At 48.6% G+C, this 14,250-nt stretch overlaps 1 protein-coding gene across 1 annotated transcript in view; it reads right to left on the bottom strand.

Annotated features, from left to right (window-relative positions):
- Positions 1-314: 314 nt before the first annotated feature.
- LOC109749204 (tryptophan decarboxylase 2) overlaps positions 315-14,250 on the bottom strand; it is a 33,303-nt gene continuing 19,367 nt past the window's right edge. Inside the window, exons 11-13 of the mRNA XM_020308186.4 lie at positions 1,100-1,223; positions 822-959; positions 315-733 (exon numbers count right to left, since the gene is read on the bottom strand). Of these exons, the coding sequence (XP_020163775.1) occupies positions 611-733; positions 822-959; positions 1,100-1,223 (385 nt within the window). The 3' untranslated portion in view covers positions 315-610. The remainder of the gene's footprint in view (positions 734-821; positions 960-1,099; positions 1,224-14,250) is intronic.

The following is a 14,250-nucleotide window of genomic DNA, read 5'->3' as shown; positions in this document are numbered from 1 at the left end:
GCGTCAAAGTCGAATGTATATCATGCTATCTTCTACATGCCATTAACACACAACGTAATGATCCTCCTCTACCACAACAATAAGTTATAAACCAAAATTTGAATTTGGTCAATTTTAGGGTGGTTAGGTAGCTGGACTATCGCAATAACTGCTCCCAGGTCAAACTAATGTGCTCAGTTTCGGACTAATATGGGGGTTAATATTATTCCAAGGATTTTCCTGTCTGGTTCTTATCCAATACGCCAAATCAAGCCGTTGGCGCATGGAATGAAAGTTCAGTAGAGCATTGGATTTAACATGACGAGGAAGGATAGTATGCATATAGTAGTTTCGTATTTCAACTGTCCAAGCTTCTTTCAAAAACTGTTTGAGCAGCTGTAAAAGCTTATCATGATAAGTCCCTGTTTGGATTCTCGTTTTCCATCTGAATACCCTTGTAAAATATACAGGTCTCCGCCGGTCGTTTTGGTTTCGAGCTGAAAATAGCTCTAGACCGGTAAGTTACACCCGGAAGTTAAATACACCTGTATCGAATTACAACCATACCAAGCGCGGCCTAATAGTCATGAACAGTACAGCTTAATCAATGAGCAATTGCCATTATAATAACCTACGCACTTCCTGAGAGCTTGGTGGCCTCATCTTGCAAGAGCTTCCAAGCGGCATCCACATGTTGCTCCTCTGTCAGCGGTGCTCCAACCGCAAATCTCAAGACAAATTTGCCAGCAAGAACCTGTTGAAATAGGAACCATAAAGGAAATCAGTGGATTATGCTTCATGAATAGATATCCAGATCATCGACAGATCTGCTAATAACCAACCGTATGTGAGATGAAGATCTTCCCACTTGAGTTAGCGGCATCCATTAGGTCATAGTTAAGTTGACGACCACCCTCATACTCAGAAGTTGGGGGCAGAAGGCGGAAACAAACAAGGGAAAAAAGTCTCGGAGTCACAACCTGAATTAATGAAGTAAATAAGAAATTTGTAAAATAAAGATTTCCAACTGAAGAATAAACTATAATGTGCCTTTAAACTACAGCGAGAGAGTTTAATAATCTCATTAAATATATATTAATTGGTTCATTTCTTCTTTTACCTCAAATCTTGAGTCAGATAGTACAAGTTGTTCAAAATGTTCAGCCAATTGTATGTGCTTTCTGATATAACTCTGCAGATTTTCCACGCCATAAAGCCTCAAGACCATCCATAGCTTGAGTGATCTAAAAGAAAGGTTCCACTTGGTAAGAGAAATCAATTTAATTGTCATAGAAGGAACTACCACATATAACCTCAACAATAGTGCGACGACTCATACTGTCATAGTGACTGCATTTAGAAAGTCAGAGGTCAACTATATTGATATATGGTGCTGAACAACATTAATTGTAAGATTCCTCTTTCTGTAATAGCCATATTGGTTCATGTTCTTTTGATAATATAGCCATATTTGACTGCTTGGTGAACAAGTTGGGTTCTTAATCATTTGAATGCATCCATGTCACGCTAGTTATGAATTTCTTGAATTATTTGTCACCAAAATAAATGGCTTGGTCAGGGAAAAGATCATGTATGGCAACTCAATCCAATGACGTCAATACCATGGGTACCAATGAGAAAGTAATTGGATAAGCTGTCTAATTATTTCAATTCCATTTGCATAGATTAGAGTAAGAGGTATCGGAGGTCCTGAAAGTATTTGAGTTCTGTCAGTTGGGTCCCGTAAGTATGAGAATGCATATCTAGGTCCTAAATGTGGATAAGTAGTTCATCGCAGGTCCTACCCAGCTATGACTTGCCTACGTGGTGTTAAAATTAATCCGAGGTACGCATTCGATCTACTGAGCAATCACACGAGGCACGACACCGAGATTTGTTAACAAGGTTCACCAAGCTTGGCTACACCCCAGGGGCTGACTATGTGCGCTCCACCCCATGATACCAATGACGCATCCCAGACACCAGGGAACCGGCACATGTCGGCGGCTCTCCCTGCGTCCATATGCTATGATGTTGGCACTAGCAAAAGAGCTCGTGCGTTGCAACGGGAGAAAAAAAAATACCACATGCCCCTAACCCAATAACCATGACTCAAGACCCCAATAGGTCCAGGTCCTTTATTTGACCATGGTATCCCATATGTGTTGCCATTTATCCTCCCCACCCTCGCCGACGGTGTCCTCCGTGCTCACACAACCACAACACGTTTGAATGTGGTCAATCCTAAGGCGTCGCTCTCTCTCAGCATAAGATGAGAAATCTGTTTTCTTATTCCCCCCGTGAAGTTTTGCCGTGGCGTGCATGCGTGATTATTGATGGTTTCTTTCGTCTCCAATTTGGTTTTGTTGAGGTGTTCATTTGCAATCCAGATTGGCGCCGGTATGAAAAAAGACAGATCATGCGCTATTGATTAAGGTTGCACCCTAAAAAGCAAAAATGGTTAACAGGTAACATAACATCATATTTAGATTCTACATATTTTTCTAATCAAAGTTCATATATAACATGTTAAAATTGGAGTTAGGGTTTAAAAGATATGAATATTTTTTAAAAGCATTTGTTGTAGATGGACTGCAGGTTGATTAACCCAAATATCAAGGGATTTTCACTTTAATTCTTGTCACCTAAAGGTGGACTGTTGGTTAATTACTAGAGAAGGCAGGGGTTTTGTAAAAATAAAAAAGGACCCTAATAAGTGCCACACGTCAGGTACAAGCACATGTCAACTCTCAATGTTTTTTATGACAAGTTTAATGACGCGAGGATGGCAACTTTAATTGCCAAGCATGGCAACTTTCGTGCTTCAGTTTCTTTTTGACAGAAACTTGTCGTGTCACTGGAATTTTCCATCCTTGCCATGACTGGAATTGTCATAAAAAACGTCAGGGCCGGAGTGCCACGCACCTGACATGTGACACTTATCATTTATGAAAAAAAGGGGAATTTGAGGATTTGCCCCATGTTTCCTTGCACTTTGAGGATTTGCCCTCGTTTTCATTGTAACTTACGATTTGCCACACCTTTGCCTGCAGTTTGATGAATTGCCCCTGACGAGGGGAGCCCACTATAAGATGTCTAAAATACCCCTGCAATTGAGATGACCTTAGCCCAGCCCCTGAGAGGACAGCGTGACGGGTGCCCGGCTGCCGGCGTTTGTGCTCGCAGCGGCCACAACGACTGGCTTGACCTGCAGCCGTCGATGTTGAGGCTTTGTGGCGGACGGCGCGGCGGGTGCCAGTGTTGGCGACCGCGGTCGGCAGACGGTGCTGCGCGCGGCAGCCGCAGCGCCCGAGATCAACCTTCAGCCAAGCGACCACAGTCGGCGAGGCGGCCCTGCGCGTGGCGGCCATAGCGGCCGGGCTCGACCTACAACAACTTGTCTGGCTGGCGTACTTGTTGAGGCGCCGAGCAGGCCCTCATCTATCAATGCGTTGGACGACGCCGCACGAGGCTGACGGTGGCCACGCACACAACCACGGCGAGCAGCATGGCCGACATGGGGTACGTGCCAGACGTCGCCGCGAGGAGCGGTGCCACGACTACAAGAAACCGCGGCGCGCATGAGTAGAGGAGGCCGCGCGACATGGCGTTCGTGACACAGCCCCTGAGCGCCGCTCTGCGATTGCTCACTAATGGCGACTTGGACATCGTGTCCGCGCCACGGTGACCGCGGCTGTGGAGATGCACGCGTGGCTGTTGGAACTCGTGAAGGACAATGGGGTGCGCGCTGTCATGGGAGACTAACGCAGGGAGGTGAGATACCTTGCGAGGAGAGCTCACGGCTCTACAATTACAAGTGATGCGCCATGCCCGAGCATCTCGCCCATGGACGAATGCCGGAGTTGCCCCTCGAGCACATGCCGTTGTAGAGGATGGAGGTGGTGGTGATGAGAAGAGCAGAAGCATCTGCTCGTGGGCAGCAGAGCATGTGGAGAGAGGAGCGGCAACTTCAACGACGGCACCGGAGCATAAAGAGAGGAAAGCAGCACAACAGTACGAGGAGTGGGCTGCCGGATGAACTTTGAGTTGGTTTTGGAGAGAGGGTATATTGGTCATCCGTTTTGTAGTGTAATCTCAAACCAGGCATAAAGGGCAAATCATCAAGTTTTTGAGAAAGTAGTGGCAAATCCTAAGTTACAACAAAATCGAGGGCAAATCCTCAAAGTGCAAGGAAAGATGGGGCAAATCCTCAAATTGCCCAAAAAAACCGTCTTCCTGTCACTTAAGGGTGGACCGTGGGTTGATTCCCTGAAAATTCAGGAGATTTTCTGCAAAATGCGCAACGGACAGGCAGAAACAATCCCCTCTTTATTACTAGGTATAGATAGATTACATTGTGTGTCTACCCCTACATTATATAGTAGGTCTATGATACAAGTGTCCTACAAGGACATGACTCCATACTCTGACTACACACCCTACGACTCAGAGTCCAACCGTTGTAAAAAATATTCGATACTCCAACAAACTCTACCTTCGCGAATATTCTCGCCACCTTGATTTCGTGTATGTATCAATCTTCAATGTACATTGGACTAGAGCTTATCCCATGAGCACCGCTACTACTCCCAGACTCCACGTGACTGCAACTATAGTCTCTTCTTTTCTTGACCACAGTCAACACTCGAGAGAAATTAAGTTCCTCTGCACTCTAGTTTTCGCTCCCAACTTTTAGAGTATCCACTCAACGCCATCACACACTAATTGCAGATCTGCATAAAAGTGGACACCTAAAATACTGAACCACATATAAGACTCAACATCCTCGCAGTCGTCTCACCTTCTTTTCTGGATAGTCTTTTACATACCCAAACTATAGCAATCCGCCTCCTTCTGTACTTGTCATCCGCACTTTGTCATGTGCACTGAACACCACGGAATATACGGCCATATGCTCTTCAAGCTTTTGACATTTCATAATTTCCACCACTTTCTTGGATTCTCCATGGTCAACTCGCATCCATCTCCTGGTACCGATAGACTCAGTCACCAACTTGAATTTGGTAAGGCCAATGCTGCTTCAACACCCTCTGCACACTTTGTCTGACTACCAATGCCTTGGCATGTCGTCATGTCCCGCGCTTGCCGCACGCCTCGCCACTATCACCGCGTGGAGCCTCTGCTGTCTCGGTCGAAGTCTCCCAAGTAGCTAGCCCACACCACCTCAACCCCCACTGCAGAGAACCACCGATCATCACCGACCGATGCCGAGGTTCACGCATCCTTTAGACTGGACCACTATGCTCCAGCCCGAATAATATGTCACTCGCTTCTCACTGAAATAGGCTTTGACTCTCCGTCTATTTACGTCGTATCCCCTCCTCAGCGCCGACTGAAGTCTTCCCTCAGACTCCAGCTCCACCTTCAACATGACGCCATGGTGAATGACCAGTCCACCCTTGCATCACCGTCAACTCCAAGCTCTGATGTTTGAACCAACCCCTCACACTCGCCATGTCGAAGCACACAAGTCCTCGGGCCGGCGCTCTTTTTCCACGCCCAGAAGTCGGCCACAATCAACATCATGCTCCTATGTCATTGTCGCCGATATCACCACCGTTTTCTATTCCAACCGACATCCTGTTAATCCGCCAGACTATTCAGGCCATCCGCCTTATGTGTTTGACCACAGCCGAACTTGTGCCACTGCAACCATGCTTCACCCCACATCGTGTCAGCCAACATATTCATGCATCGCTCGATGCCCCTACAGAACATGATCCTCATGATATGGTTCTCCGCGCGCCTCGGTAGCCTGTCCACCTGTTTCAAGCTCTCTCAGCAAATTGACCCAGAAAAAAAAACTTTCATGCAAGTTGCACAATATTATTTTATTGTTTCTATTTGTTGTTGTAGCTTCTCCATTTTCTATTTGTTGTTGTAGCTTCTCCATGCACCTTGTAGCAGAAAAAGACCAAAGTTGATCCAGCCAAACTGCTCCTGCACACACACATGGCCCTAGCTAAGCCCGGGCATAAAAACCAAAGACCGGACCTGTAAAGACAGAGACCGAACCCATAAAGACCGGTCGGATCGGTCTTCATCTCTCGATGACTGAATAAACCAGGTAGACCGAATTAACACAACTCTCTGGATATTTATGGCACAATTAGCACAATCCCTTGCCTGCTCTGGATGTTTATGGCACAATTCTGGTTACATACACCTACTATATACACATGTTTTTTTTTTTGAGGGAACTACGGCGGGCAAAAGCCAGCCTGAACTCATTTATTAATTTTAAAGTTTAAAAGAGAATATATACAGAGGGAGGGGCAAAGGAAAAGAGGGAAACATCAAATAAAAACTACTATGCTACATCTAGCCGGGACAACATGATTCCCCAGTCGATCAGAATTTGTTTGCGATTCTCCTTTCCACATCGATGAGCCCAAAGAAAGAGGTCTTGCGATGCCCGCCGAAGAACGCAGCCCAAAGACTCATCTTCTTGCTTGAAAACTTTAGCGTTCCTTCTATTCCACAGGCTCCAGAGGATGGACATAGTAACCGTATTGCGAAAGTTGCAAGCAGGTGAACGCCCTTGCAGGTCTTGGATGGAAGAACAATCTGAAGGGTTGATGTTTAGCGAGTCCACAGTCATCCAAGCTTGAGCGGCAACATGGCAGTGAATTAGCATGTGGGAAGTAGACTCCGTTTCCGAACAGAAAGGGCAGGTATCGGAGTCCGTTAGGTCCCTCCGGAAGCGACGCTCGTTGGTAAACAGTCTTCCTCGATGCGCCAGCCAGATAAATAACCTACACCGATTAGTCGCATAGTTCTTCCTCCAGATGAATTCAGAGAACTGATCATCCGGCCGAGATGAGAAAGCAGCTCCATACGCAGAAGCAACAGAAAGAGGCTTATCGTTGATCCTGCATAAACGGTTATCCGGTACCTGCGGCACCAAGTTAACTGTGGCTAAAACAGTACGCATGCAAAGAAGCTCGTTAGTAGCAGCGATGGTCAGACGTGGTTGTAACGAAAGACGAAGATCCTCCGCCGAAAGAACAAACGCAACAGATACATTAGGTTTTGTAACATGGGAGAAAAGACTTGGGAAGCGAGCAGCCAAGGTATCGTTGCCGATCCATAGATCCAACCAAAACGCGGTTGAGACACCGTTACCGATCTTGACGTGGGTAATAGAGCGGAAGAAAGGGAGACCAGACAGGAGGTCCTTCCAAACAATTGTGTGTAGTCTATGAGTGTCACCAATGTAGTGCCCGCCTTCCCAACCATACGTGGAGGCAAGCCAAGAGTCCCAAGAGCCAAGACCGGGATGGTGTATTTTACTGAGGGATTTTAGAAGCAGGCAAATATTACGAGTACGAAGGCATCTAAAGCCCAGGCCGCCCTTCTTAGTGGGGGCACAGACGTCTGCCCAAGCAACTTTGCATTGACCCCCATTCACGTGGTCATCGCCAGCCCAAAAGAAAGCACGGCACCGCTTGTCAATCTCCTGAATAGAACCAACAGGAAGCAGCATAACGCTCATAGCATAGGTGGGAAGAGCTCGAATTACAGAGTTGACAAGAACTGCCCTACCGGCCGCAGAGAGGTGTCCTCGCCAACCAGCTAACCATTTGTCAACCTTAGCAATTAACGGGTGGAAATCTATTAGACGAAGTTTGTGGGTAGACAAAGGGAGACCAAGATAGTTCTGCGGGAAAGTAGCGACCGAGCAACCCAACATACTTGCCATGCGAGCGGCCACAGAAGGGTCAACATGGATTGGGGCAAAAGTGCTTTTAGCAAAATTGATGTGGAGACCCGTGGCGAGGGAGAAATTGAGCAGGATAGATTTTAGGGAGGCAAGGTTATCTTCGTCTGCCTTTATGATAATTAGAGTGTCATCCGCGTATTGAAGGACAGGACTGTTAGAGTTATAATATAAGTCATGTACCCCTTTGTATTTATCCCGTTGTATAAGGGGTTTCCTGCATATGTTCCACACCTGTACATGTATATATATCGGCCTATGGCCTCATGGGAATACAAGTTGCATATTTTCCTAACATGGTATTAGAGCTAGGTCAATTTTTTGCACGCTGCAACTCGTGCTGATTGATCCGCCTCGCGACGCCATTATCCTCTGTGGCCGCCGCTCTGTTTCCCCGTCGCCGCTGCCTCTCCTCCCGATTGAGCGCCGTGTGGATCGCTCGACCCGACTAGGCCGCTGCCTCTCCTCCCGATCGAGCGCCGTGTGGATCGCCCGACCCGACTGGGCCGCTGCCTCTCCTCCCGATCGAGTTGACGCCGTGCTCCCCGATCCCGTCGTCACTTGCCGCCGTCGTCGCCGCCGTGTGGATCGCCAGGCTGGGCTGCTGTCCCTCTCCCCCCGATCGTGTCCAGGCAGTGCTCCCCGATCCCGTCGTCCCCGCACCAGATCCCGCCCCCAGCTGCCCTTCTCGCTGGGTTTCGCCGGCTTCCCGTGCCGGATCCCGCTCCCAGCCGCCGTCCTCGTCCGGCTTCTGCTGATTTCGGATCTCTGCTAAAAAAAATGTCTGCTGCATCGGGCTATGTTGCTGTCCCTCGCTGTCCGGTGATCTTCGATGGTACTAACTACACAGAGTTCGCTGGCTTCATGCGCATTCACATGCGTGGCATTCGTCTCTGGGGTGTTCTTTCTGGCGAGGTCTGCTGTCCGCCACGTCCGGTCCCTCCGGTGGCCCCTACTCCGCCGACTCCACTGGTTCTTCCTACGGACGCTAATCAGGCCGCCAAGGATGCGGCTAAGCTTGCTGATGAGACTGCTGATCGTGCTTATGATGAGAGGGTTTTGGCTTATGAGGAGGCTCTTCAGACGTATCATGGTGCTTTGTCTGTTTACACCCAGTGGCTTGATGATGATGCTCGTGCTGCAGCTGTTCTCACTGCTAGTGTTCTGCCTCAGTTTGCTTCTGAGTTTCTGGGTCTTCCTACTGTCTTTCAGATGTGGACCTGTCTTCGTCAGCGCTATGAGCCCTTTGGTGATGCCTTATACCTTTCTGTGGTTCGTCAGGAGCATGCTCTTCAGCAGGGTGACTCTACTGTTGATGACTTTTATGCACAGAGTTCTGCTATCTGGCGCCAGCTTGATTCTCTCCGCAGTGCTGGTTGTCGTACTTGCCCCTGCTGCCAGGCTGTCCAGGCCAATTTGGAGTTTCATCGCGTCTACGAGTTCCTGTCTCGGCTCCGTAAGGAGTTTGAGCCCCGGCGTGCTCAGTTGTTTGCTCGTGGCCGTATTTCTCTCATGGAGGCGCTTTCAGAGATTCGTGCTGAGGAGACTCGCTTACGTGGTGCTGGTTTGCTGGAGGTTCCCTCTGTGCTCGCTACTCGGGCTTCTTCCACTCCACCTGCTGCACCGACCCATTCTCGCTCGAGTGCTCCGCCGCTCTTGCCCACTCCTTCTGGAGGCTCAGGTCGCCCCCGTCCACATTGTGACTACTGCAACAATGATGGTCATATTGAGTCCCAGTGCTACACAAAGCGGAAACACCTGCGCAAGGCGCGATCATCATCCTCAGGGACTTCGTCATCTCCCTCGACAGCTTCAGCCATTGCTTTGACTGAGCAGGATATTCTGAGACTTAAGCGTCTGCTCGCGGCTTCAGGTTCTTCCTCGACGGGTACTGCTGGTTCTGTGACTGATGCTTCCCGCATTGAGCAACCGCCCTCTACACAGTCAGGTACATCCCCATGGGTTCTGGACTCTGGAGCTTCTTTTCATATGTCTTCTCATTCTTCCGCTTTGTCCTCTCTTCGATCGCTGGATTCTCCTGTTCATGTCTTCACTGCTGATGGTACTCCACTTTCTGTTGCTAGTAGAGGCAATCTTTCCACTCCTTATTCTGTTCCTGATGTTGCTCATGTTCCTCGGCTTACCATGAATCTGTTTTCTGCTGGTCAACTTACTGATTCTGGTTGTCGTGTCATCCTTGACGTTGACTCTTGTTCTGTCCAGGACCGTCGCACGCACACTCTGGTTGGGGCTAGCCCTCGCCGCCGTGATTCTCAGGGTCTTTGGGAGTTGGACTGGCTTCATGTTCCTTCCGCTGCCACCACCATCGCCAGTTCCTCTGCTTCTGTCGCCTCTGCTACTGGTTCCTTCAAGCAGTGGCATCATCGACTTGGTCATCTGTGTGGTTCTCGGTTGTCGTCTTTAGTTCGTCGAGGTCTTCTGGGGTCTGTCTCAGGAGATGTCTCTTTAGAGTGTCAGGGTTGTCGTCTTGGCAAGCAGATTCAGTTAGCATATTCACATAGTGAGTCAGTGTCTAAGCGTCCTTTCGATTTAGTCCATTCTGATGTATGGGGGCCGGCTCCTTTCGCTTCGAAAGGTGGTCATAAATACTATATTATTTTTATAGATGATTTCTCTCGTTACACATGGCTTTATTTCATGACTTCTCGTAGTGAGGTGTTGTCTATTTATAAGCGTTTTGCTACCATGGTTCATACTCAGTTCTCTTCACCCATTCGTGTTTTTCGTGCTGACTCCGCTGGCGAGTATATCTCTAAGATGTTGCGTGGTGTCCTTGCTGAGCAGGGTACTCTTGCCCGGTTCTCTTGTCCTGGTGCTCATGCTCAGAATGGTGTGTCTGAGCGCAAGCATCGTCACCTTCTTGAGACGGCTCGTGCGATGATGATCGCCGCCTCTCTTCCGCCTCATTTTTGGGCTGAGGCTATCTCCACTTCCGCCTATCTCATCAACCTTCAGCCGTCCGCTGCTTTGCAGGGTGGTGTTCCTTTTGAGCGTCTTTTTGATCGTTCTCCCGATTATTCGATGCTTCGCTTGTTTGGTTGTGTTTGCTATGTTCTTCTTGCCCCCCGCGAACGCACCAAACTGACCGCTCAGTCTGTTGAGTGTGTCTTCTTAGGCTACAGTGATGAGTATAAGGGCTATCGTTGCTGGGATTCTATCAGTCGTCGGATGCGTATCTCTCGAGATGTGACTTTTGATGAGTCTCGTCCCTTCTACCCACGCCCATCTTCCTCGATTTTTTCAGTGGAGGATATCTCTTTCCTCACTTTTCCTAACTCACCTATCACCCCCGTCGCGCCTGTGCCTATTCGTTTCACTTCCTCTGCTTCTCCACCTCTAGTCGATTTGCAGCCACCTTCTTCTCCGGTCTCCTCGCCTAGCATGTCACCGGATTCTACACCTTCATCTCCGGTGACTTCTTCGTCCCCACCCCCCGATTCTACCTTGGCGATTCCTCCTTCTATTGTTCCATCTTTTCCTCAGTATTACACTCGTCGTTCACGACCTGTGGATGCCTCATTGGATGAGTCGTCCTCTTCCTCTCAGCCTACTTATGGCTTGCGTTCTCGTCCTCGTCCGCCTGTTGATCGCTTTGGTTTTCCCACCGCTGGTGCTGCTGTTCTTGAGCCGACTTCTTATCGTCAGGCTGTTGTTCATCCTGAATAGCAGTTTGCGATGGCAGAGGAGATTGCTGCTCTTGAACGCACTGGTACCTGGGATCTTGTTTCTCTTCCTCCTGGAGTCCGTCCCATCACTTGTAAGTGGGTCTACAAGGTTAAGACTCGCTCTGACGGTTCTCTTGAGCGTCACAAAGCTCGTCTTGTGGCTCGTGGTTTTCAACAGGAGCATGGTCGTGATTATGACGACACTTTTGCTCCTGTGGCCCATATGACCACTGTTCGTACACTTCTTGCCGTTGCCTCTGCACGCCACTGGTCTATATCTCAGCTTGATGTTAAGAATGCCTTTCTTAATGGTGAGCTGCGTGAGGAGGTGTACATGCAGCCACCCCCTGGGTATTCTGTTCCTGATGGCATGGTATGTCATCTTCGTCGCTCTCTCTATGGCCTTAAGCAAGCCCCTCGCGCCTGGTTTGAGTGTTTTGCCTCTGTGGTCACTACTGCTGGTTTTTCAGCAAGTGCTCATGATCCCGCCTTGTTTATTCACCTTTCTCCTCGTGGTCGGACTCTTCTTCTTCTCTATGTTGATGACATGGTCATCACTGGGGATGACCCCGAGTATATTGCCTTTGTAAAGGCCCGTCTTAATGAGCAGTTTCTTATGTCTGATCTTGGACCTCTTCGCTACTTTCTTGGGATTGAAGTCTCTTCTACCTCTGATGGCTTTTTTATATCCCAGGAAAAGTATATCCAGGATCTTCTTGCTCGTGCTGCTCTTACTGACGAGCGCATTGTTGAGACTCCTATGGAGCTCAATGTTCACCTCCGTGCTACTGATGGTGATCCTCTCCCTGACCCGACGCGTTATCGTCATCTTGTTGGCAGTCTTGTCTATCTAGCTGTCACTCGTCCGGACATCTCTTATCCGGTTCATATTCTGAGTCAGTTTGTCTCTGCTCCCACATCGGTTCACTATAGTCATCTCCTTCGTGTTCTCCGATATCTTCGGGGCACGATCTCTCACCGTCTATTCTTTCCTAGCTCCAGTTCTTTACAGCTTCAGGCCTATTCGGATGCTACGTGGGCTAGTGATCCTTCTGATCGCCGTTCACTTTCTGCTTACTGTGTTTTTCTTGGTGGTTCTCTCATTGCCTGGAAGACGAAGAAACAGATTGCAGTTTCCCGTTCGAGTGCTGAGGCTGAGTTGCGAGCCATGGCTCTTTTGACGGCAGAGGTGACTTGGTTACGGTGGTTACTTTAGGATTTTGGTGTTTCTGTCACTACACCGACTCTGCTCTTATCTGACAGTACAGGTGCTATTAGCATTGCGCGCGATCCTGTGAAGCATGAGCTCACCAAGCATATTGGTGTTGATGCTTTCTATGTGCGCGCTGGTGTGCAGGATCAGGTTATTGCTCTTCAGTATGTGCCTTCCGAGTTACAGTTGGCGGATTTCCTGACGAAGGCCCAGACTAGAGCACAACATGGCTTTTATCTCTCCAAACTCAGTGTTGTTCATCCACCATGAGTTTGAGGGGGGGGGGAGGGTGTTAGAGTTATAATATAAGTCATGTACCCCTTTGTATTTATCCCGTTGTATAAGGGGTTTCCTGCATATGTTCCACACCTGTACATGTATATATATCGGCCTATGGCCTCATGGGAATACAAGTTGCATATTTTCCTAACAAGGACATGGCGAGTTGGGAACAATTGGGTGCTGCAGCAGCCCCTGAGCTGAGGCCTCTAGGATCATGCGTTGGAGGATATCGGCAATAATGATGAAGAGGTAAGGTGAAATGGGGTCGCCTTGTCTGAGACCATTTTTACATTGAATCCAGTTCCTGGGAACGCCGTTAAGAAGAATAGCCAATTGGCCAGAGTCGTTCAGCATCATAATCCAACGAATCCAAGTTTCTGAAAAGCCTTTGGCTTGAAGGATACGATAAAGACTCTCCCAAGAGACAGAGTCAAAGGCTTTCCTAAAATCCAATTTTAAGACTAAGGCCGGGCATTTTCTTTTGTGGCAAGCTTGCACAATAGCAGCTGCGAGAATGAAGTTTTCCGAGATACACTGTCCTTTGATAAAGCCGGAATGATCCGCATGGACAAGATCACGAATAACCGGCTGAACTCTAATAGAAAGGCACTTGGAGCAGAGTTTGACCGAGCAGTTTTGAAGGGAAATCGGACGCATCTGGTCAGGGTCAGTTGTGCCAGGTTTTTTGGGGATGAGGACAATGTAAGCTTTGTTGATACGCCTAAGATCTGCAGAGCAAGAGTAGAAACTGTTGAGAAGGGATAGAAGGTCGTTTTTAACTAGGTCCCAATTGGCCTTGTAGAAAGCTGGCCCAAAACCGTCTGGTCCGGGGCTAGCATTATCGTTCATGTCGAAGAGGGCCGTTTTAATCTCCTCGAGAGAGAAGGGGCGAGTCAAATCGAGAGACTGAGAGGGTCTTAGACGAGAACCGGATACTAGCTCGTTTAGATTGGGAGGAATAGAACAGGCTATAGGGGTACCAATGACAAGTTTAAAGTAGTCACGAAGAGCACGATGCTTGCCGGAGTGGGAAGAGACCTTGCTACCATCTATGTTGAGGGATTTAATTTGGTTTTTACGCAGCCTGATCGTAGAGCAAAGATGGAAGTAGTCCGTGTTCTCATCACCGAGCACACAGTCCTTGATTTTAGCCCGTTGCCGCCAGTAAACAGCAGCTAGGGCGTTGTGCCGGTGAAGGGACAGAGAAACCTGCGTGCGAAGAGAGCGTTCTAAGGAGGAGAGCGAGCGGAATTCTTCTATTTTGTCTAGGAAGGTGATGACCTTGCTTGACCCAGGCCTTAGCAGCTGCGCGCACTCTCTTAAGTTTGAGACATAAGTGGCCCAAGTGG

The sequence above is a fragment of the Aegilops tauschii genome, chromosome 5, assembly GCF_002575655.3.
Source record: "Aegilops tauschii subsp. strangulata cultivar AL8/78 chromosome 5, Aet v6.0, whole genome shotgun sequence".
Lineage (NCBI taxonomy): Eukaryota > Viridiplantae > Streptophyta > Magnoliopsida > Poales > Poaceae > Aegilops > Aegilops tauschii.
Note: the sequence above shows the minus strand (reverse complement) of the source record. Positions and strands in the feature narration are given on the sequence as shown.